This window comes from Chiloscyllium plagiosum, chromosome 28 (genome assembly GCF_004010195.1).
Source record: "Chiloscyllium plagiosum isolate BGI_BamShark_2017 chromosome 28, ASM401019v2, whole genome shotgun sequence".
Lineage (NCBI taxonomy): Eukaryota > Metazoa > Chordata > Chondrichthyes > Orectolobiformes > Hemiscylliidae > Chiloscyllium > Chiloscyllium plagiosum.
Window position 1 is genome coordinate 20,303,353 of NC_057737.1, and position 25,501 is coordinate 20,328,853.

Genomic DNA, 25,501 nt, shown 5'->3' on the forward strand with positions numbered 1-25,501 from the left:
AAATCCTTAAGTTTGCATTATAAGTAAATAGAATAAACTAGACAATTTTATCTTCATTTCTATTGCTTAATAAGCTTGAGTTTTATTGTTAAAAGCTAATCTGCAACATTTGCGTGCATGTGTTTCAGTGAGATCTTTCACCTTGTTAAAATTACTACACAACAAAATATGATTTATCAACCCAGATTTCAGTCTTTGATTGACTTGACCAGTAATACCATCAACTGGGATCATAACACTGAGGCATAGGAAAGTCAGCTTGGACCATTTCATCCCTGGTTCAGAATTACAAAGGGGCTTTGGCACAGGGCTAGGAATAAGCTGCTTGCTCTCTCAAGGATATCAAGCAAAACAGACATGAAGGACATTAAAGGGGAGAATATCATAAAATAAATTTGTAGAAGTTTCATCTGTGACAAATGTTTTACTTGCTGGTGTCTCCTGAAGGCTATTTCTGCACTAAGTAACTAAAGCAGGTATATCGGCGCAGGCAAAGTCATCAGCACTTTCAGCTTAGAAAGACTGATATTAGCTACAATGTCATTATGGTTTCTTGTTACTCAATTGCACAAAGGAACACAGTCGAAATTCTTATTGTAAATTAGCACTTCATCAGATTTTCTGCATTTCAAACAGTCCTGTAATGTGTGCCATTTAGATTTTTCTTGAAATACATAATTATTTTGTTTTCTGCTCAATTCCAGGCTGAATTATTCACGGGACCACTGGTTAGGAACCAGAGCTCAGCCCTCCAAGGAGAGAAGCCCCACCGCATCTTCCATTACGTTCTAGATAACCTGGGAAACATCATGAATGGGTTCTGCCTGCCAGAGGCCTATTTTGATATAAAGGTGCTATTACAAAATGATGCTATACATGTAGAGTGGTGAGCTTCCTGTTTGTTCAGGAGATGATTGAATGAAGTTAAACCAGAACAATGAGGCAATGAATGAAAGACAAATTTGGGACTGGTTTCTGGGAACTCTTCATATAAAGGTCATCAACATATAGAATGGATAGGGTAATAGAAGGAAAGCCCAGTATATTTTGGTAGATTGTTAGATGCTTGTGGGCAGATTGAAGATGTATTTCTAAATTAATGAAAATAAGATCTGTTTAATTGAAAGGGAGAAAAGTATATTTAATGAAAAGGATTGCAAAAATAAAATGAATCGACTCCCATACTATTCTGTGATGCTGTTCCTTGTTTGTCCAGAACATGTGAAGGTGATGAATTGGAAGAAACCAGGTGGTTTAACAAACCTGTTGTACCCAGACATGATGTCTTGAATCAACATTCCTCCACTCACCCAGCAGCAAACATATGGTTTTTTTTTCCACATTTTCTTTACCATTTTTTCACCTGGTGAAGAGGATGCTGGTGTTGGCATACAGTATTTATGTTGTCTTTACTTCTATTGCCCAGGTTTATATCATTAGCAAACTTTAATAGAATACTATACGTTTTAAATAACTGAGGTCCACACACTGATATCTACAGCACTCCAGTAGTCACAGCCTATCGAAAGAATGCCCCATTCTCTACTGCCTACTGTTTGCTCCTTGTTTATTAACCGATTCTCTGTCTATGCTAATATATTGGCCCCATCTTGGTACCACAGCCAAACCTGAACTGCCTTCCCCCAACATCTGCTTACACTAATTTTCCAGAAAAGGTCAGTCAGTTGCCTCAGCAATAGTCATCCTCAACCTCTGCCCTTGCCTGAGGTGTGGTGACCCTCAAACCACCACCAGTCACCTCTCTCTAATAAGAGAGCAGCCTGAAGATGGCAACCAGTGACAAGTGGTGTTCCACACAGCTCAGTGTGGACCCCAGCTTTTCACATTATACACTGCTGATCTAGATGAAAGAATTGAGGGCTTTCTGGTGAAATTTGCAGACGATACAAAGAGGAACAGCTAGCCTTGAGGCAGGGAGATTGCAGAAGAATTAGGAGAGGTTAGGAGAGTGGGCAAAGAAGAGGCAGATGGAGTACAAAATGGGAAAGTGTGAGGTCATGCACTTTGGTAGGAAGAATAGACGCATGGATATTTTCTAAATGGGGAGAAAATTCAGAAGTGCAAAGAGACTTGGGAGTTCTAGTCCAGGATTCTCTCAAGGTAAAGATTAGAATCCCTACAGTATGGAAACAGGCCCTTCAGCCCAACAAGTCCACACTGACCCTCCAAAGAGCAACCTACCCAGACCCACCCTACACTTACTCCTAACTAATGCACCCGACACTATGGGCAATTTAGCATGTCCAATTCACTTGGCCTGCGCATCTTTGGACTGTGGGAGGAAACCGGAGCACCTGGAGGAAACCCACGCAGACACTGGGAGAATGTGCAAACTCCCCACAGACAATCGCCTAAAGCAGGAATTAAATCCGTGTCCCTGGTGCTATGAGGTAGCAGTGCTAACCACTGAACCATCATGCTGCCCCTGAGCCACCGTGCTGCTAAATTTGCAGGTTGATTTTGTAGTTAGGAAGGCAATTGCAATGATGGCATTTATTTTGGGAGGATTTGAGGATAAAAGCAGGGAACTACTAATGAGGCCATGGTCTGCCCACATTTGGAGTATTGTGTGCAGTTTTGGGTCCCATATCTCAGGATGTAATGGCCCTGGAATGTGCTCATAGGAGGTTCATGAGAATGGTCCCAGGAATGAAAAGCTTAACGTATGAGAAACATTTTGAAGACTCTCGGATTATACTTGATGAAGTTTAGAAGGATGGGGGGGGGGAGGAATGGGGAGGAGGGGAGGACGGGATCTAATTGAAACTGACAGAATGCTGAATGGCCTGGACAGAGCAGATGTTGGGAAGATGTTTCCATTGTTAGGAGAGACTAGGACCCGAGGGCATGACCTTAGAGTAGAGGGAAAATCTTTTAGAATATCGATAAGGAAATACTACTTCAGCCAGTGAGTAGTAGATTCATTGCCACAGAAGGCTGTGGAGGCCAGGTCATGGAGTATATTTAAGATTGACATAGATCCTTGAGTATCAAGGATTATGGGAAGAAAGCAGAAGAATGGGGGTTGAGAAATTTATCAGCTGTGATTGAATGGCGGAGCCAACTCAGTGGGCTGAATGGTCTAATTTCTGCTCCTGTGTCTTATGGTCTGGTAAGGTTATGGCAAGTCAGTTTTATGTGATTTTAACCTTATTCTTGTAGATTAGATCCTCTAAGATCAGCAATGGAATTGAACCTGAGAAATTCTGGCCTGTTTGAGGAAAGATCGCATTACCTGATATATTTAGCAACTTAATGCAAAGGCTAAATTTAAAATTTAATGGAGATGGAAAGCACAGTGAGGTTATCTCTTGGCTTCTGTTTTATTCTTCTGTTCAAGGTAAAGGACTGGGTGGAAAGATTAATGCAGACCCTGCGGGATCCGTCCCTCCCACTCCTGGAGCTGCAAGATATCATGACCAGTGTTTCTGGAAGAATCCCCCCAGCAGTGGAGAAGGCTATCAAAAAGGAGATGGCACAGTATGCAAGCAACATCACCTCAGTGCTCTGCCAATTTCCCAGCCAACAGGTATGGCATTAGAATGGAGAAAACAAAAATAGCCTGACCTTCAGGCTGATCTGACCCATGCATGCATTCAGAATAAAAGCAGCAATAGGCCACCCGCTTCATCATTCAATAAGATCATTGTTGATTTTATTTTGTTTCAATTTTCACATTTTCATCCACCCTGCATCTAGTCCAGGGTTGACAGAAGACGCACTGTACGCAGCAGGGAAAGTAAATGCTCCTTTAATTTATATTGGATGACAAAGGGAATTATAAAGGTCCTAAATGGTTAGTGATGATACCACAAATTGGATGGTGTAAGATCCTAGACCTTGTTATTTCCAGACAATCTGTTTCAAGAAGAGGTCTAATAGAAGGCTGTTTTCAGGAATGTCTTTCTGCCGAGCAACATCTCACTGCAGAGTGAAAGTTGAGGTTTGCAGCCACAACTCCTCGTGTGCAGCTGTTGATGTGTCGCTTGACTTGTGTTTTAGGGATAGAGAGTCCCACCTCCCAAACTTCACTTCTCTTCGAGTGCAACACTTGAAAAAAGTACATAAGTATATTTTTGTAATAGCACATAGTGAAATGGGTTTAAGGCTGAGAAACAAATGAGGCATATTCTAATTGTATTATTGAGGAGCTGTGTGCCTATGAAGTTTCACAATGTTAAAGGATTTCTAATGCATTGTCCCATAAGGTTAACATTAAGTTTTCACAAATTCAATACTGTGATTATTCATTTGTGAGTTACATTATATAATTGGTGGAAGATACGAAGCAACTAACAAAGTTAAGAATGGGTACCTGAGATCATCTTATTTTCCTATACTTTCAGTTGGCTCCCTCCAAAATCATAATATTTACACATTTCTTGTTTATATTAGTAGATGCACTCATTTCAAATCTTTGAAAATTGCCAATAAAGTAGGTATCTTTTCTTGGTTTTCAGATTGCTAATATATTGGACAGCCATGCTGCAACATTAAACAGGAAGTCTGAGCGGGAGGTTTTCTTCATGAATACACAAAGCATAGTTCAGCTGGTACAGAGGTTAGTAATATGGTTGACAAAGGTAGGAGAGTGAATACCTAACACTCCTCTTCATTGTCATCAAGTTCTGGAGGCTGGCTCAGGCTTTTCGATGAGCCATTGTGATGGAATGGTCAATGCAATGGGTCCGCAATCAAAATTGCACAGTAAAAGGCAGTTTTGACTTTGTGATATCTACTTACACTGCTTCACGTTGGAGAGTCTGCAAGGGAAGGGACTAATTATTGATCTGAGTATGAGAGAAAGGGAAGTTGGGCACTGTTTCATCTGCTGACTTATGCTGGAAATGACTGAATGTACATTTCTTGAATTTGATCACTGGGCTCCTCCATGACACCGATGCATTCTAACATTTGTATCTCAAACTCTACAGGAATAACTAGTAAGTGTCAAACAGCAGCACAACTTCACTGTATAATTTTTTTCCCCACTTTTTTCCCTTCTCTGTGGCTGACAAAATTAAACTGACTTTGGCTGTATTTTTCAGCAGCCAATTCTAGATGTCTATAGGTTAAAGTCTAGAGCCAGGTTACTTGCTTTTTCAGCTGGGATGTTGTCGCCACCAGAGAGACATTTGAAGAAGAGAGAGAAAATGGGGATGATGACACTATTTTAAAAAAAATATAGCCATAGTCCTGAATAAGAGTATTTGATGTGAAATGTTCTCTTCTCTTAATTTCTGTCAGATCTGCTGAGTTTTCCCAGAATTTTCTGCTTTTATTTCAGATTTACAGCATTTGCAGTGTTTTGGTTTTATCGGTTTTCAACTTCCTGCGATCTTAACTCTGCAGTTGTTCAGTGGTATGACAGTCTGCTAATGCAGGGAGGTTATCTCCATTTGTGCCTGATCTGTTCTTCAGACATTTGACTTTAGATACTTTTAAGTTTGGAGGAAGAGACAAATCTGAACCATTCCCATGTTGTTCTTACTGAGAGAGAGAGAGACTGAGAGACTTGGCAAAATTCAGTAGCACCACTTTCAACCAGTACAATGTCTTCTCCAGAATCTGATATACTCATTAACCATTTTAACCTGTCTTTAGGAATCATTAAATAATTGAAAAAGTCCACCTAGTACTTCTAAGTTCAAGGCTGCACAGAATTTTGAGCGTGAGTTTCATAGTTTTCCTTGGCTCATGTATATGCATGGTGAATGTCACCTTACATGTCTATTCTTGAATGTTGGTGACTTTCAAATGTGCCTGATAATACAATAATTTGCATTTTTTTATGAAGACATTTGAATATTAAATGAATGCAAAATGCTTAACCTTTTGGTTCTAATACAGAATTTCTGTGTTTAGTATTTATGTATTCATTTGCTTTATATAAAAAAAGTGATTCAGTCCTACATGTTAATGGCTTGATTACTGCAGGAATGTTGCTGAATAGAAACTGTTGTCCAAGCACTTTTGAAAATAGCTTAAAATTATTTGCTGTCATTGAAATGACCATCAAATGTATTGTAGAACAGATAAAGAATTATGGAGATCATTAAATTTGATACAGTTTCCTCTGACCTAACCAAGAAACATTCCACATTATTCCTTGACATGAGTTGACATTTTTATTTTGTGTCTGAAATATTACTTGTCAGGTTTACACAATTATTGTTTATCATTTATCAAAACATTTTGATGTCTTTTCTTGCATTTTTGCATTCTGAGGATTGGCCAAGTGTCCTACTTATGTTCAGATCCTTGTTTGGTGCTGACCTGTTCATATTGCTGCATGACATTGTCTGAAAACTGTTTGTTTGCATAATGAGATAACCGCTCACTAGGCAAAATGTCTCCAGATTTTGTGCCCCAAAAGTTGTAGTTCTTGGAGCTTTTCATCTTGAGGTTATAAAGACCACAGATAATTAGAGCTTATTTTGTGGACAATTTTCTGCTGAGAAAAGTAATTCTGTTTAAGATCCAGTCGTGATGAGCTCAGACCTGTTGATTGCATGAACTGGCTTGTATTAAAGCAAAATTTTGCAGATGCTGGAGAAACTCAGCAGTCCTGATAAAATCTATGGAAAGAGAAACTGAGTTAACATTTCAAGTCCAATATGGCTCTTTGGAATGTTGGTTTGAATTTAACCAGTTTAAGTCATTGTCTTTCACAGAATAGAAACTCTGCTGTTGAAATTCATTGGGTAGACTGTTTGAGTGTGCAGGAATTCAATTCAGAAACGTCATCTCGTAATAGTTAAGACTATTGGCAAAGTCGAGACAAGTTGGTGAAGAAATTAGAGGAAAAGGCATGAAGAACAAAATCATTTTTTTTAAAATGTACACACATCCCATGAAATTCAACAATGCAGACACCTTTCTTGAAAATATTGCATCTTTCATTCTAGTCTCATTTTGGTATTAAGATAAACTGAACGATGTAAATTTTTTTTAGGTATCGCAGTGGAATCCGGGGTCACATGAAGGCTGTTGTCATGGACCTTCTCAGGCAGTATCTGAAGGTGGAGATAGAATTCCAGCAAGGTTTGTCCTGCCTTATGAATTAGCTTGCAGCATCAAATGCAGATGCCACAATGCCTTTTCATTTTAATGGAGTGCTTCTTAAAAGTATGCAGTTGTTTGCCACCGGCTGGCTTAATTGTGTGTTATCTCCATCAATTCATGTTTATCAAATCTTTTGATAAACATGAATTGATAACTTTTGATTTTCCTCCTGCCAGTTGTCCTACTCATGATTTACAATTTGTTTTGGTCAGTTTTTGTTTGCTTGCCAAGTTTGGGATATATAGACTGAGGGGTTGAACATGTTAGTTTCTTAACCTTTGTCTGTATTGAAGTGTGGCAGAGCTATATATACACTAAAGTTTCATCTCATGTTAATTCTCATGCCATTGTTTCAACTTTTAAGGTTTCCCCGATCTGTGGGAAACTCCCGTATCCCAAAACGCCCATCCTTATAGTCTCTGTAAGTGACATTTTCCATGTAGTTCCAATTTGCCTACAGTTTTTTGTGTGTACAAAGAATGAGTTGAAACTCCGAAGCTTCTTTCAGGTATATATTTTAGAACCAATAGTTTGGTTTCTGCCAGGGCCACTCAGTTCCTGATCTCATTACAGTCCTGAATCAAACATAGACAAAACAGCTGAATTACAGAGGTGAGGTGAGATGAGAGTCATAGCTCTTGACATCAGTGCCGCATTTGACTGAGTTCTGGTATCAAGATGCCCCATCAAAACTGGAATCAGTGGGTATCAGGGGACATTTTCGCTGCTAGTTGGGAGTCATACCTGGCCCATTGGACGATGGTTGCGGTTGTTGGAGGTCAGTCATCTCAGGATCAGCAATCTTCAGCTGCTTCATCAGTGACCTTCCCTCCATCATAAAGTCAGAAGTTAGAATGTTTTGTCTATGATTGCACGGGATTCAGCATCATTTCATGACTGCTCAGTCGCTGAAGCAATCCATGTTCAAATGCAACAAGGTCTGGACATTATCCAGGCTTTGGCTGACAATTGGCAAGTATTATTCATACCAAACAAATGCCAGGCAAAGATAATATCTGATAAGAGACAAAATAAGCAGTGCCCCTTGACATCCTTGAATTCCCTCACTATCAACATCTCAGGGTGGGAGGTTGCCATTGACCAGAAACTCAACTGGACTCACCACGTAAGCACAGTGACTACAAGAACTGGTCAGAGGCTTAAAATACTGCAATGAGCAACTCACCACCTGCCTGCCCAGAGCTTGTCCACAATCTACAGTCACAAGTCAGGAGCGTGATTGAATACTCCGCACTTACCTGGATGGGTGCAATTTCAACAACACTTGAGAAACTTGACACCATCCAGGATAAAACAGCCTGCTCAATTGGCATCACATCCACAAACATCCACTCCCTCAACCACTGACGCTCAGTAGCAGCAATGGGCACTATCTACAAGATGGACTGCAGAACTTCACCAAAGATCCTTAGACAGCATCCTGAACGACCAGTTCCATCTAGTGGACAAGGTCAGCAGTTACATGGGAACACTACAACCTGCACGTTCCCCTTCAAGCCACTCACTATCATGACTTGGAAATATATTGCCATTCCTTCACTGTCACTGAGTCAGAATCATAGAATTCCCCAAGGGAATTGTGAAAGTGAGGACTGCAGATGTTGGTGATCAGAGTCAAGATTAGAGTGGTGCTGGAAAAGCACAGCAGGTCAGGCAGCATCCGAGGAGCAGGAAAATCGACGTTTTGGGCAAAAAGGCACTTCATCAGGAATGAATTTCTGATGAAGGGCTTTTGCCTGAAATATCGATTTTCCTGCTCCTCGGATGCTGCCTGACCTGCTGTGCTTTTCCAGCACAACTCTAATCTTGACTAGGGACATTGTAAGTCAACCTACAGCACTTGAACTGCAGGGGTTCAAGAAGGCAGCTCATCACTACCACTTCAAGGACAAATAGGGAAGGGCTATAAATGCTGGCCAGCCAGTGACTCCCACGTTTTATAAGTGAATTAAAAAGAAAGAGAAATAGGCAATCTTTAGTCTATCTTTTTGCTGTAAGGAGAGCATGTGAATTGGCCAACTATGTGTTTCCATTTCTTATGTAACCCAGCTCATGTTTGGAGCTGGATAAGAATGGCCAGAATATTGTGGAAGCAATATCAAATTACTTTTTCTTAGTGTTTAGAGTAGTAATGATTTTTAAAGTATATTTCGATAAAGGGAGGAATGCCAGTGAGCAGATTTGGAGGGAGACTTTTTTTTGTGCTGAGCAGATAACTCCACATCATTGTAGCAGCAACAATAACAAAAAGGGCTCGTAGTTTACTTATAGATGTTTATAGCTCAGAAAGAGGCCATCTGGTTTATCATGCCTACACTAATCCAAGAACATCTGAGTGCACTTAATCCCATTTTCCAGCTTTTGGTCCAGAACCTTGGAGGTTATGGTAAGCAAGAGAATATCTAAATACTGCTTTAAATGTTACAAGAGTCTCTGCCTCTACACCCCTTCAGGCAGTTAATTCCAGACTTCTGTGACCCTGAGTGGAAAAAAAAATTCCTCATCTCACTTCTTAACATTCTACCTCTTAACTTAAATCTATACCTTGGTATTGGTCCATCTGCAAATGGGAGAAAGGGCCTTCTTATCCACCCTCCCTATACCCCATATTCACATTTATCTCAACCTTTGGTGCTTCAAGGAATAAAAGAGTAAAAGTCCAACTTTTTACTCATAGCTCAAACCCTCCAGCCCATGCAGCATCGTAAATCTCCTCTGCACCGTCTCTTGTGCAATCACATCCTTCCTTCATGTGGTGACCAGAACTCTGTGCAGTATTCCAGTTGAGGCTTAACCAGCATTTTATTCGGTTCCAGCATAATCTCTTTGCTCTTGTATTCTATGCCTCAGGCAATAAAACAATAATCTCATATGTGCCAACTTAACCACTTTACGTACCCCACTACTTTCAGGGATCTGTGGACATGCGCACCAAGATCCATCTGATCTTCATGACTTTCCAAAGTCCAACACTTACAGCACAATCTCTTGCCATGTTCTCTCTGCCCAAATGCTCTGTTCACCTGACTAGCCTCCTGCATTTTACGGCTATGCTCCTCACTATTTCCCACCCTACTAATTTTAGTGTAATCCTTCTTGATCACGCCCCTACAGTTTAAGTCCAAATACAATGCGGCTGAGGAGAATACTGAGATACGGGCTACTAGACTAGATGGGATTGAGGTGCAATGAGGAGGTGTTAGTAAATCTGGAAAGTGTAAAAATAGATAAGTCCCCTGGGCTGGATAGGATTTATCTTCGGATTCTCTGGGAAGCCAGGCGGGAAATTGCTGAGCCTTTGGCTTTGACCATTATGTCGTCGTTGTCTACAGGAATAGTGCCAGAAGACTGGAATGTAGCAAATGTTCCCTTGTTCAAGAAGGGGAGTAGAGACAACCCTGGAAATTATAGACCAGTGAACCTTTCTTCGGTTGTGGGTAAAGTGTTGGAAAGAGTTATTAGAAATAGGGTTTATAATCATAGAAAGACAAATAAGTTAATTAGGAATAGTCAACACTGTTTTGTGAAGGGTAGGTTGTGCCTCACAAACCTTATTGAGTTCTTTGAGAAGGTGACCAAACAGGTGGATGAGGGTAAAACAGTTGATGTGGTATAATTGGATTTCAGGAAGGTGTTTGATAAGGTTCCCCACGGTAGACTATTGCATAAAACACAAAGGCATGAGATTGAGGGTGATTTAGTAGTTTGGATCAGAAATTGGCTAGCTGAAAGAAGACAGAGGTGGTGCTTGATGGGAAAAATTCATCCTAGAGTTCAGTTACTAGTGGGATACTGCAAGGATGTTTTGGATCCACTGTAGTTTGTCATTTATATAAGTGACCTGGATGAGGGCAAAGAAGGATGGATTAGTAAATTTGTGGATGGCACGAAGGTCGGTAGTTTTGTGGATAGTGACGAAGAATGTTGTAGGTTATAGAGGGACATAGATAAGCTGCAGAGCTGGCCTGAGAGGTGGCAAATGGAGTTTAATGTGGAAACGTGTGAGGTGACTCACTTTGGAAGGAGTAACAGGAATGCAGAGTACTGGGCTAATGGTAAGATTCTTGGTAGTATAGATGAGCAGAGAGAGCTCTCAGTCCAGGTACATAGATCCTTGAAAGCTGTCACCCAGCTAGATAGGGTAATTAAGAAGGCTTACGGTGTGTTAGCTTTTATTGGATTGAATTTCGGAACCATAAGGTCATGCTGCAGCTGTACAAATGTGGTGCGGCCACATTTCGAGTATTGCGTACAGTTCTGGTCACCACATTATAGGAAGGATGTGGAAGCTTTGGAAAGGATTCAGAGAAGATTTACTAGGATATTGCCTGGTATGGAGGGAAGGTCTTGCGAGGAAAGGCTGAGTGACTTGAGGCTGTTTTCGTTAGAGAGAAGATTGAGATGCGACTTAATTGAGACAGAAGGTTAATCAGAGGATTAGACAGGTTGGACTGTGAGAGCCCTTTTCCTCGGATGGTGATGGCTAGCATGAGGGTACATAGCTTTAAATTGAGAGGTGATAGAGGACAGATGTCAGAAGTAGTTTCTTTACTCAGAGTAGTAGGGGCATGGAACGCACTGCCTGCAACAGTAGTAGACTCGCAAAATGGTCATTGGATAGGCATATGGATGAGAATAGAATAGTGTAGGTTAGATGGTCTTTGGATTGGTTCCACAGGTCGACACAACATCAAGGGCCTGTGCTGCGCTGTTATGTTCTGTGAAAGGGTGTTGTGGTGGAGACTTGCACTACTTTTAATTTGACACAAGATGGCAGCAGTGTATTGTTTGGTCAGGCGAGACAGCTGTCCATTGTGTTATTAGAGAGCTCCTGGACTTGTGTATGATATTGTGTTAAGGCTTAATATACACCTGCTGGACTATTATAGTAATTTAGTACAGAATTAAGGAAGAGCTTAGACCTTGATTCTCCTCTGTACTAAATTAGTTCACCACAACTAGAATGAGTTATAATTGATTGTAGCATTACTTTCTAAGGATAGAATCTCGACCCTGGATTGTTTTGAATGACCATGACTAGTGCATCTATGAACATCTGATTTTATACTTTAAAATCTATTATCAATAAAGTGCCTTTCATTACCTCAATGTCCTGAAGTACTTTTGAAGTGTAGTCATTTTTACAACGCAGGAAACATAACAGCTGATTGGCAGACAGCAAGCAGTGTACTAATTACCAGATGATCTGGTTTTGATGTTGGTTAATGTATAAATATTGGCCAGGACAACAGGGATAATTCCTCTGCCCTTTGGAATTGAACTGTGAAATCTTTGTTCACCTGAGAGTCAGACAGGGCCTCAATTTAACTCTTCCTCTGAAAGGCAGCACCTCTGACAGCACTGCCTCAACATTACACTACACTGTTGGCCTTGAAATGTGTGCTTGAGTCCTGAAATAGGACTTGAATCCAATGTGTTTGACTCAGAGACTAGAATGCTGCTGACTGAGTTACAACTAATAGCGGATTGTTATGGAAAATATTGCAACGGTCAAATAAAGTAAGAAAGTCTGATTTTCTTCCAGTATTGGTTACTTTGGTTTGACACACATGAAAGTGTATGGTTTGCCAACTGCAGACCTCCACCTGGACTGGAGCTTCAGTTTTAGGTCTTGCATCTCCAGGAGGGTATAATGATCTTGGAGAGAGTCCAGTGCAGACATGCATTAAACTGAGGTGAAAGAGTTAAATGATGAGGGCCTTCATCATAAACCTGATTTATATTCCCTTAAATTTGAAAGATTATTGTGTGACTTGATGGCGATATTTGAAAAGATTTGCTGCGGTCTGTCAGAACAAGTGCCTTTCTGCTGGAGAAATATACATTGCGAGGCATCGCTTTAATCTTAGAGATGATTCAGGAGCAAATGGGAAACATTTTATTACACAGAGGGCAGTGGAATTCTGAAAAGGATACCAAGTGATGCGGATCAAAGGTAGGTGAATGAAATTGAGGTCCACATCAGTCGTGATCTAATTAAAAGCTGGTGCAGACATGAGGGGCTGAACAGCCTACACTTGTTCCTTTGTACATTTACAGCACAATAATGAGAAAAGTGGAATATATTGCGAAGGAATACTTGTAATACTTTAAAATGCTTCTAATTAATATGTTGTTTTCTATTTTATAATTGCCAGCCTTATTCAGATTGGCACATGAGAATTCTGTTGTTTGGTGCTATAGCTTTGCATGTTGGGAATAGAATTGAGAGTTTTGTCTGAGGCCAGTAGAGTGATAAGATCTCCTTGCCTTAGAAGACAGGGAAAAGTTACTAGATGCAGTTTCTGGTCAGTTTACTATTCAATTAAATAAAATCCTATCTGTGGAAGATAGATTGGTATGTAGACTCACTTTGTGCCATTTTCACATTAGCAAACAGACTTTTGATTTATTGTGAAATTAATCAAATGCTTTCTTCCATTTGTCACTATGAATAAACTTGTGCATAGGTGTGGGTGTGTTTCTGTGTAAAGTGAGATCTCGTTCCAATGTTGATTTGGATGCTTGATGATATTAACAGTCACTGGACTCATTATGATCCAAGTTGACAGTGTGATGCTGGTAAAGCACAGCAGGTCAGGCAGCATCCGAGGAGCAGGAAAATCGATGTTTTGGTCCGGAGCCCTTCAAGAATCATCATTACGATCTTAAATCCTCTTGCTTCTTGCTTCCTGCTCCCTTACCTCGAAGTAGGTGGAATCAGTGGATTCATTCTTTGTCTCTTTATATCCCTTGCTCCTACTTTGAGTGAATTTCTTCAATTCCGCGTAAAAGCAGAAGAGGAGAAAGTGAGGTCTGCAGATGCTGGAGATCAAAGTTGAAACTTTATTGCTGGAACAGCACAGCAGGTCAGGCAGCATCCAGGGAACAGGAGATTCGACGTTTCGGGCACAGGCCCTTCTTCAGGTCTTCAGTAAAAGCAGAAGACCCTTTCTATGAAGTTGAGGGACCAAACCTAGAATAATAGAAGCACAGGAAGAGGCCAGGAGTCAGTGTAGTTTTCTCAATGGCAATCCTTTTTGAAACAGTTGTCACAGATTATCTGGGCCTAGTTGCCTCTTGCTACAGTCAGAAAGAAGCAAAGCACCTGATAGGATGGGATTGAGTGTCTAGACCACCTCCATGCAGTACAGACCACATACATCATCGCATGTGTCCACATGTCTGTTTCTTCACAATAATTCCCTAGTTTTAGAGGGGGTTGATTGGGGTTTCTTCCATTAATAAAAAATCAGCATAAGGCTATAAGATATAGGAGCAAAATTAAGCCATTTGGCCCATCGAGTCTGCTTCACAGTTTGATAGGGCTGATTTGTTTCTCAGCCCAATTCTCCTGCCTTTTCCCTGTAACCCTTGATCCCATTGCTAATTAAGAACATATCTATCTTTGTCTTAAATGTACTCAGACTTTGCCTCCAGAACAGTCAGTAATAGTGAGTTTCACAGTTTCACTGCCCTCAAGCTTAAGAAATTCCTTCTCTTCTCAGCTCTAAAGGGTTATCCCTTCACTGAGGCTGTGCCCTCAGGTCCTATTCTCTCCTGGTGGGAACATAATCTTCACATGCATTCTATCCAGGCATCTTAGTATTTTCTAACTGTAAACATGGCAATCTACCCTCCCCCATCCTTCTAAACTGTGAGTACAGACACAGGGCCCTCGATCATTCCTCATGTTTCAAGAATTTCATTCCCAGGATCATTCTTGTAAACCTCCTCTGGAACCCTCCTCTGTCGGCATATTCTTACTTAAATATAGTACCCAAAACTGCTCACAACATTCCAAACTTGAAAGGGTTCTGAAAAGATTTACAAAAATGATGCCGGGGTTGGAGGATTTGAGCTACAGGGAGAAGCTGAATAGGCTGGGGCTGGTTTCCCTGGAGCATTGGAGGCTGAGGTTATAGAGCTCTATAGAGGTTTATAAAATCATGAGGGACATGAATAGGGTAAATAGACAAGGTCTCTTCCCAGAGGGGCATAAGTTCAAGGTGAGACGGTGAGATTTAAAAGGGAGCTAAGGGGCAACTTTTTCACACAGAGGGTGGTGCTTGTATGGAATGAGCTGCCAGAGGAAGTGGTGGAAGCTGAGACAATTACAACATTTAACAGGCATCAGGATGTGTATATGAACAAGTGCTGGCAAAGGGACTAGATCAGATTAGGTTATCTGGGCGGCATGGATGAATCGGACCAAAGGGTCTGTTTCCTTGCTGTCGATTTCTGAATCGAATGTTGTCTGAACAGAGCCTTATACAGTGCCAGCAGTACATCTTTGTTCTTATATTCTAGCCCTCTTGAAATGATTGCTAATGTTGCATTGGTCTTCCTAACTGCCAGCTGAACTGCATGTTATCCTTAAAAGAATCCTGAACTAGGATTCCTAAGTCCCTTGGTGCTTCAAATTTCTGAAGCCTTTCCCCATTTAGAAAATAATCTGCACCTCTATTCTTCCTTTCATTGTACAAAGCCATACTCTTTTCCACATTGTATTCCATGTGCCACTCCTTAGCCCACTCTCCTAGCCTGACAAAGTCCTTCTGCAGCCTCCCCACTTCCTCCTCACTATACAACATGTCATTATATAGGTGTGCATATGAATTTCTTAAACACATTGTTAAAAGTGATAACAATGCAGCTTTGTTGTACTTTTAATTATTGGACTTGTTAATTAGTGAAATCTGATGAGGCAGCAGAAAGACTGTTTAAAAATCCTAGCAAACATTTGTAAGCGGGCCAAAATTTGGTAGGTACCTTAATATGGATACAGGGCAAGTATTGCATCTAGGAAGAAAGATTGTTAAAGGATCTATTACTGTCTATAGTATTTATTATCGAATGGTGTATGGGGAAGGTCACTGGGGGTTTCTGATCAGGCTTAATGACCATACTTTTATGACAGATTGACCATGAACAGTTTTGATGCGAGTAAATGAATATGGTCCTATAAGTGGAGGATGCTCAGTGACTGAGACAGTAAACTGAATAAGGAGTCAACACAGTTAGGAGAGGAGGGAAAATTGGTAGAGAAAACAAACAAGAATATGAAGGTAACAAAAATAAATTAAAGCCTTTAATCACAATTTCAAGGTTATCCTTTTGAGTCTTCAACCTATCCATTTTGATGAAAATAGGTGTCAGGATGATGCAGGACAGTAGATTGCTTTCAGCATTAGTATTATAGAGTGTCAAGAGTGCACTGCTTGTTCTTTGTTTTTCATTATAAATTCTTGGCTATGTCCCTTGAGTAGAGAGTGTTTAGAAGGTGGGGTGGGGAGGTGGCAATGCAAGCAATGAATCTTTTTTGTTTGAGTGCAAAAATCCTAACATCACTTATCCAGATGCTTTTATCAAGCTGTTGCACGACAATAATGCTTAAACAACAGTTGTTTTCATTCATTGTTTACCAAATCTTTACACTTTTCTTATGCTGTCCGACAGCAGTTTTACAGCCTTGCAATTCCATGTGATACATTGAAAGAAACTCAGTTCGTGAGGGCCTGTTTAGAATGTGGGCATGCAGAATGACCTGCCTTCCCAATGAGCTGTAAAGCAAAGTAACATATATACAATAGTCCTACTTTAATTCTAAATCCTCCATTGTATGTATTCAAAGTCATCAAAAGTGGTCTGGTCCACATCACTACCACACACACTAGTGGCTGGTTGGAAAGTTTATTGATGGAACAGAATATTTGTTGTTTACCTACCTCTGACCGTGGACTGATACAGAGAAAAATAGTGAGCAAGAGAAAATAAATTTTGTATGGTACACTGGAGTAACACGAGAAATGTGTTTGTATTGAAATGCTGGGAATATGTTGCTCATACAGTCTCGCACTGTGAACAACATTGTGCCCCTCTCTACAATAGCACTGGAAGGATGGATACAATGCAGTGAAATTGGCACTCAGCTTTTGTTCCCACTTTGACCTGAACAGCAGCACTGTCAAACTTTCTAGTATTTCCATCTGAAGTGGACACCACAAGCAAACTTCATTAAATGAATATTTGAGATCTCCACACTCCGTTTTTGTTTTATAGCATCCTGTACAGCTTGGGGGCAAACTACTCCCAGTAATATTTAATGCTGATTCCAGAGCTACTATCTTTCTATTTATTGTCTCAGAAAGCGGACAGTATTGTTAATTGAAGTCATTATTTTTGGATTTATGGATGCAAAATAGTTTTACTACTTCTGCTTGTTACAGAATGCTGTTAGGGATGGATGTCATATCTTGCAATAACTCTGCTTTTTTTTTTTGCATAATGGCATATTTGGAAGCAAATAATTATCCAAAAAACAATTTCTGGATAAAATTATCTGGGGGTTCTTGCCTGTTGTTCCTTTACTATAGCAGGAATCTTCAAAACAAAGAGAATTGATGAGGGCAGAGCGGTAGATGTGATCTGTATGGACTTCAGTAAGGCGTTCGACAAGGCTCCCCATGGGAGACTGGTTAGCAAGATTAGATCTCACGGAATACAGGGAGAACTAGCCATTTGGATACAGAACTGGCCCGAAGGTAGTAGACAGAGGGTGGTGGTGGAGGGTTGTTTTGTTAGACTGGAGGCTTGTGACCAGTGGAGTATATGCAATAAATGCAAAAGATTGTGTGCATTTTTAACAATGATACGCACCAATATTTGCCCCGTATAATTTGATGACATTCTATGCAATTGGCCAAAAGATGGTAGGCTAACTCATTAAGCTTATTTCTCACCAAACAGCCATTTGTAATCCATCCTTGCCACATCCACTGTAAGCCCAAGGTCTGTGAACCAATCCACAATAAAATTCTCAATGATATGTGGAAAATTCTCCAATGATGTATTTTAAGGGAGTAGTGTGGTGACCCATAGGATATTTGTTATCAAAGCAAGGAGAGACATCACTATTTAATTCCCCAACAAGGTGTTCTTGTTGCATTTTACTATTATAGAGTCATAGAGATGTACAGCATGGAAACAGACCCTTTGGTCCAACCCGTCCATGCCGACCAGATATCCCAATCTATTATATTGTCATTTTGACTAAGCCTTCAGCTGCCTGAAAAATGTTGCACAAAAGTCACATCATAATTAGCAAGCTCTGAAAATATCCTCTATCTCACCCCAAATTTTAGATAATTGGAATGGCAAATAGCTGTATCTCCAGAGTGTGTAGTGTAGAACTCCATTGACTAGTTGTGTTATCCAAGTTTTGTTTTGTTAGATTGTTATAATTGCTTTGCCAGCCCCAGCATTAGGGCAGATTACCATCATTCCTGTAATTCAGGTATGCAAAATGTATAAAGCCATGATGCTGAATAAATATATTGACTGAACAACTTATTGAAACCAAACAATGTAACATTTAGCCTTCTGTAAAGATACTGCTGTTTTGATGAAAGGTTAAGGAGGCAATCTTGATATAAACACAGTTATTATTGCTGCTCCACAGTTCCATGTTTGCCAAAAGCCCAATGGAGAATCACTCGAATGATCTTAACATTTGTGTATTGTTAATTGGGTTAATCAATTGCAGAGGGCAGCACACCTGAGCCTGACCTTGTACTTGCCTGATGTTTACATACAATTTTTTAAAAATTGCAATGAGTTATCCTCCCATGCTGAAACCGGTTGTTTTTCACAAGTGCCATGGCTGACCTTAGTTGGCTCCATTTGGACAGTTGATTATGAATCTTCTTGGCCTCTGTCATGGAGCAGAAAATGCAAAAGTACCAAGCGGTTTGAAAACATCCCTCAAAAAAGCAAAAGAAACCATTGACCTGAGAGACTTGCAGAAATTAAATACAGTGGCCTTCAGAGAGCATGCCATTTGAACTCAGTCCCACATAGTCTTAGAATAATGTGTGATTCGTTACAGGCTATTATTTTCCTGTAATTATGAATCCTGTTCTTTTGACCCAGAAGAAGCCATTGGTACGCAAAGGATGGACAAAGTAAATGCTGTAGGCTGTTTAATAGTTCAGATAGGTAAATTTGTATTATTTCAAGGAGTTCTAAAGATTAGAAGGTAGAGTCATGCAGCATGGAATTAGACCCTTTGGTCCAACCAGTCCAGTCCGACCATGTTCCCAAACTAAACTAGCCCCATTTGCCTGCACTTGGCCCATATCCCTCCAAGCCTTTCCTAATCATTAGCTTGTCCAAATGTCTCTTAAACGTTGCAAGTGTACCTGCATCCATCCCTTTCTCTGGTGGTTCATTCCACACTTGAACCACTGTTTAAAAGAAAGTTGTCCCTCGTGCATTTTAAATGTTTCTCCTCTCACCTTAAAAATGTGCACCTAGTTTTGAACTCCCCCACCCAGGGGAAAGACCCTCATAATTTTATAAACCTCAGTAAGGTGACCCCTCAACCTCTTATGCTCTCGTGAAAAAGTCCCAGTCTTTCCAGTCTGTTTTTAATCTCAAACCTTCCATTCCTGGCAACATCCTGGACAATCTTTTCTGAACACTGTCCAGTTTAATGGTATCCTTCCTTATAACAGGGCGACCAGAACAGCAAATAGTACTCCAGAAGAGGCCTAACCAACGACCTATATAACCTCAACATGACTTCCCAACTCCTAAACACAAAATGTCTGAGCGATGAAGGCAAGTATGCTAAACACTTTCCTAATCACCCTGCCTACCTTTTTGGCACCAGTTCAAAAAGCAACCCTCCACCACCCTCTGTCACCTACCATAAAGCCACTTTTGTATCCAATTGAGAAGCTCATCTTGAATCCCATGTGATCTAACTTGACTAATCAGTCGATCATGCAGAACCTTGTAAAACGTTTACTAAAGTCCAAGTTAACAACGTCTACTTCTCTGCCCTCATTAGTCTTTTTGGTTACTTCATTTAAAAAGTCAATCAAGTTTGTGAGACACTAGTTTCCCGTACAAAACCATGCTGACTATCCCTAATCTATCCTTGCCTCTCCAAATGCATGTAAATCCTATCTTTCAGAATCACCTCCAACAACTTAGCCACCACTGATGTCAGACTCAGGTCTATAGTTTCCAGGCTTCTCCTTACAGCCTTACAGGTAAGGATAGCATGCATCTCTAGCATGGAGCACAGATCTGTGTGAATGTCTGAACATGTGGAAGTGAAGTTGGATTCTGATGGTGAGAAGACTTGAATCAAAAGCATCCAGTCTAGCAGCCATGACGTCCTGTAGTGCAGGCCACCTTGTCAAAGAAGTAAAGTAAATCAGAAAGTTTTGTAGGACACTGAGCCACGATCTCAACATGAGGGGGAACAGGCCAGGTTAGTCTGAGTAGTAACGACAGACCAATTCGTATGAACACTTAACATTGTGGTAACAAATGGATTGTATCAGAGCAAAGAAGAGCTTGGAGGTCAGAATGAAATAATGTGACAGTCTAAGTACCTAATCGGTTAATGCTCCCTGTTTTATCATAGCACAGCAAATTACATTTTATAGGCTTTTGGGTACCTATTGTTTACACGCATTGGTCTTGAAATTTTATTCCGTTCTTTAAAATGTCATGATTCTATATGGTGTGCAAAACTGCTTTTTAAAAAAAGTTATCACGCTACATGTGATATTTATTCTGATCAAGTTGATGCTGTAGAATTTTGAAAACTCCAACTTGCACGTACTTTGCCATTCTAAAGAATATGCATTCAGGAAAATGATTTACCATTGCAACTCTCCCCAGGTATTGCTATAAAAATAATATAACATGAGTAATGTAATTAAATATAATGTGATATAATTTTATGGAACATTAAAGAAGTCCATATCCTTGATCTATCAATACATTTTATATTAAATCAATTGTATTTCTTCATTATTCTAGTTTTCAGTGCCAAATTGGAATATCCTAGAAAGAATATCCACACAGTAATGAAGGCTAAAATTTCACAGAAACTTACCTATTATTTCAGGCTCAATTAGCAATGGTCATTTTAATTGCAAACCTGGGCATATAATCTATACTGTCATTCTGGAGCAGCATTGAAAGGGTGCTTTATTATTAAAGATGTTGAACTGTGTGTCTTCCAGTGAGCAACTAACAACCCATGGCCTGTTTGAAGATCAGTGAGCTTGCTGATCTTTCTCTGTCAATCATTGCAACCAAAAAGCAGATTATCTTGTCATTCATCATTGCAGCTTATTGGCTCTTGCTTAATGCAAATGGCTGTCATGTTTTGGCCTACATAGCAACAGTTGCTACACTTCAAAAAGTAATTATTTGTATGTGAAGTAGTTTTAAACATAAGATGTTATATAAATGCAAGTCTGCTTCATCCTCATTGACCCAAAATCTACTTTCACGTTATGCATTTATATTTTTAGGGCATGCATTTAAATTGGATTTTTAAACATACATTGAATGTTTTGGATTTTTGTTTTGCAGAAGTTGATTGGAAATTCTGGGCATTGATTTGAATAGTCCAATTGAAATTTGCAAATTGTGCAACAAACTCATATTTTGATGGAGGAAAATAAACTGCATGAAGCAAACTGAAATGTATATTTAGTTTTATCTGAAGTTATATAGTTGTATATCTAAATATATTAAGTCTTCTTTTGTGGTCTGATAAATTGAGTTCATATTGACGGGGGTTTCATAGAATAAAAATTCATCTTGGAGGTTTGACTGTAAGTGAAATAAGAGCAGAAAAAAGTTCAAAAGGTTTCTCTCAGAAAAGGTTTAGAGACTGAAAAGATAGCCTTCATGCCAGTTCTGGTAGAGTGATATTTATCTATAATATCTTTTTCGAACTGCAGGCCATTATGAGAAATGCGTCTTTACCCTTCGAGAGGACCATAAAGGAGACATGACTACAGTCCTGAACTACATCTTCTCCCACGCCCAAGTCACCAAGAAGAACCTTCTTGTTACAATGCTTATTGTAAGTTAAGCTCTGTTATGTCCAGAAATTCCAGCTTCCAATCTGCTAATCTCGAGCAATAGGTCTATACAGTATTTCATGTGATTTTAAGTAATGCTTGGCCATAAGAATCTCATTATTCTAACACAAAGCAGTATTTCCTTTGAGATTTCCGAAGTAGCTTTGAGCCGAGCTGTTCATTTCTCATGTAATCATGCTGTGGTGATGGAGAGTGAAACGGCAGCTGTTCTCTTTGCAGGTCTTCAATTTTCTTCAGAGTCCAGTCATTGAAGTGTGTAATTACATGGGGGTGTCATGGAGGTGCTAGTCCTTTTCAAAGAGTGGGAGACGGCTTTGTTCACTGACATTGTGCGAGGGCAGACTGCACCCGATACCACTGCTGGCATTTTCAGAGGACAAAAAAAAGGAAACTTACACAAAGATAATGAAAGCTCACTTTGCTAAGCTCCTGGAAAATGATTGAATTTTGGTTTATTCAAAAAATGTTTGTCAGAAACAGTAAGGCAATTTTGGTCACCAAGTCTCCCAATTTTACCAGGCCCTATAAGATCTGTATATATGCCTAACATATATATTTTAATAGTTTAAGCTATACTCATAAGAATAAAATGCACATATAAATATTTGAGTTTTAGAAACAGGAAAACATTTGCTGGTAAGTTCATGGATCCCCCACAGGAGCAATGCTCCGACAGAGAGAAGGCATAGAAGAATTAGTGCAATGTTGTTGCGGCCCTCTTTCTACCTTTTGACACTGCTGAGCGAAGCTTCCTGACAGAAGCTCAGCATCCGCCTATTTATCCATATGTTTCAATTTACTTGGCCTGTGTCATTTTTGTTTCTCCATGCTATTTGTTCTCAGTTACAATATTATTGCTGAATGTTTCATGTGATGTGCATATATTGGCTATTTAAAGAAAATGGTTCATTAACATTTTCTGACATTCTCTTAATGAGTTTTTGATCTTCACTCACAGGTGAAGTGTGTTCACTTTAGTCATCCTACAATTGTATATTATGGATCTTTGAATTTAATCATTGACGCCTTGTTAAGTATTGGAGCACAATCACTTTATTGCCATCTTCATTCCTCAGAGTTTCAAATTTTGGCAACATTTATAATTAGGTGCGCTGCAAATACAACTATATTTTTCCTATCAGCTCATGGATAGAGTCATAGAGATGTACACCCTGGTCTTATTTACACATTGGCATGCTTTAGAATCCATGCCACAGTTCAATAAGAAAGCTATTGGGGGTTAAAACAAATACATTATCCCCTCCATTTTCGAATGAAATATGTTTGCGTTTGATTTCTTTTCGGTCATCCACCAGGAAAGTGAAGTGGTAAGCTAATTGGTGCTTGTGCTGTTAATGTGTGGCAAAGCTGGCTTATTAATGTAATAGTCCAGTCTAATTATTTGCATGACACTTGGAGGTATGCCGTTAAATGACTGCCACTGTTTATTTCTATATTACAACACAATGGTTGTTAAACCTTTTTTTTAGCGAAGTTTCTATTTTCACCAAACCTCCAAGTATCTCATGTATCTCATTTTGGCAAAATAATCGCTACAAATTGTTTTGTCGTTACGGCTGACATCTGCTAACTCTTTACAGCCTGGACATGGGACTGGGCCTTCATGGTCTGTTTGCCTTAATCAGCTACTCCCTGCCTTAGTCAGCTGAATCACTGGAGGGATCTTAGGTTAATGTTTCCAATATTAAAGGGTGGTATAGTGGTTGAGGGAGTTGACACTTGGCTTATGAGCTTTATGCTATAGGTTTTTTTGGCAGTGAATTACTGATTTATTCCACACAGTCTTAAGCTGTTGGTTGGAGAGAGATGTTCTCAGAGGGCTGGGAACAGACCATTGCTGGTCCTATTGGATTGGAACCAGACCTGGGAGGTTTAAAGCAGCTTATAAAGGCAGAGAAAGCAAGTTTTGAAAAGAACGGAGATTAACTAAGAAGTAGAATTAATGCAATAAATGTGTAGAAATGCAGAATCTCATTCTAATAAATATTATAAAAAGACTTATTTTTTTCAAAAGTAATGATTTCAGTATAGGATTGCTACAGAACTACTTAAATTGTTGAATGGATGCTTGAATCCTCAAATGTTAAAATATCAAGTTGAGATTGCTGTGTTCCCTTTCTGAAATACATTCCATTGTGCTGTTTTCTGAGTGCCAATTTTTCAGACAATTCAAACTAATTGCTTCAGTGGGGAGCACATTGCCAGATATCGAGCCATACATTTGCCCTCCCGACCATCACCCTGTACTTTACTGTTCCTGATTACTGTTCCTGATTATTGTGCACAATCAAATCCTTTTAAATAAGAGTGCTGGAAGAAAAAGTGACTGTAGTATCATGCCACTCAATAATTCTTTTTTTTTGACATCTGAATGGAAGTTTTTATTTTAAGGGCAGGATATAATACCTTGCACAAGATAATGATTTACACAACTGAATTGCAGATTGAATTGTTTTAATTTTTTTTTTACAATGTATGTTTCACCATTAATCATTTGCTTATCCTTTTGGATTGGAAATGGGTAAGGGGCTGTGATGAACTTAAAACAGAGAAAATAAGTTTTGAATGGAATTGGGATTTAGTGAAAAGTAGAGTTAATTCAATAAATATATTGATGTGCGGGATTTTATGTAATGTGTGATATTCTATCGAGAATTTTTATCTTTAGAAGGTGTTTATGATTTTAGTTAACAATTCTTCATTTAATACTAAAATGGCTAAAGTTCTGCAATTTGGAGCCAGAAATTATGACATAGTATTGTTGTTAATGGGTTACCTCTCTGGATTCTTCCATTACTACAGCTAGTTCTCTCTTGATCTTTCCATTGCAAAAAGAAATTTAAAAAGTTAGAATTTTTACTTTTTTTTTTTGAAAAAGCTGTATGCATTGTGATTTTTTTTGTATGTCTTTCTTCAGGACCAGTTATGTGGACGGGATCCAACTTTGACTGATGAGCTAATTACCATTCTAACCGAGTTAACACAGCTCAGTAAGACCACCAATGCTAAGGTGGCTCTCCGAGCTCGGCAGGTAAAACGCTGGTTTTGTAATTAACTTGAAATATAGTATACCAGTCTCTTGTGTGCGCACGTTTGTCCATCCTTCTCCAAGGAGAAAGTGAGGACTGCAGATGCTGGAGATCAGGGCTGAAAATGTGTTGCTGGGAAAGTGCAGCAGGTCAGGCAGCATCCAAGGTTTGGAGGAAGTGGCAGACTCTGAACAACTTCTCTTTCCAATCCTTCCACTTCCTCCGAACCAAAGGAGTAGCCACGGGCACCCGCATGGGCCCCAGCTATGCCTGCCTCTTCGTGGGATATGTGGAACAGTCCATCTTCCGCAGCTACACTGGCACCACCCCCCACCTTTTCCTCCGCTACATCGATGACTGTATCGGCGCTGCCTCGTGCTCCCACGAGGAGGTTGAACAGTTCATCCACTTTACCAACACCTTCCA

At 39.7% G+C, this 25,501-nt stretch overlaps 1 protein-coding gene across 2 annotated transcripts in view; it reads left to right on the top strand.

The window, feature by feature from the left end:
* The window catches only part of acaca (acetyl-CoA carboxylase alpha), a 263,482-nt gene that overhangs the window by 57,265 nt on the left and 180,716 nt on the right, over positions 1–25,501 (top strand). For both annotated transcript variants that reach the window (XM_043718470.1, XM_043718471.1), the window contains 6 exons: positions 705–851; positions 3,362–3,550; positions 4,482–4,582; positions 6,977–7,065; positions 21,882–22,006; positions 24,964–25,077. In XM_043718470.1, coding sequence (XP_043574405.1) covers positions 705–851; positions 3,362–3,550; positions 4,482–4,582; positions 6,977–7,065; positions 21,882–22,006; positions 24,964–25,077 — 765 coding nt within the window. The remainder of the gene's footprint in view (positions 1–704; positions 852–3,361; positions 3,551–4,481; positions 4,583–6,976; positions 7,066–21,881; positions 22,007–24,963; positions 25,078–25,501) is intronic.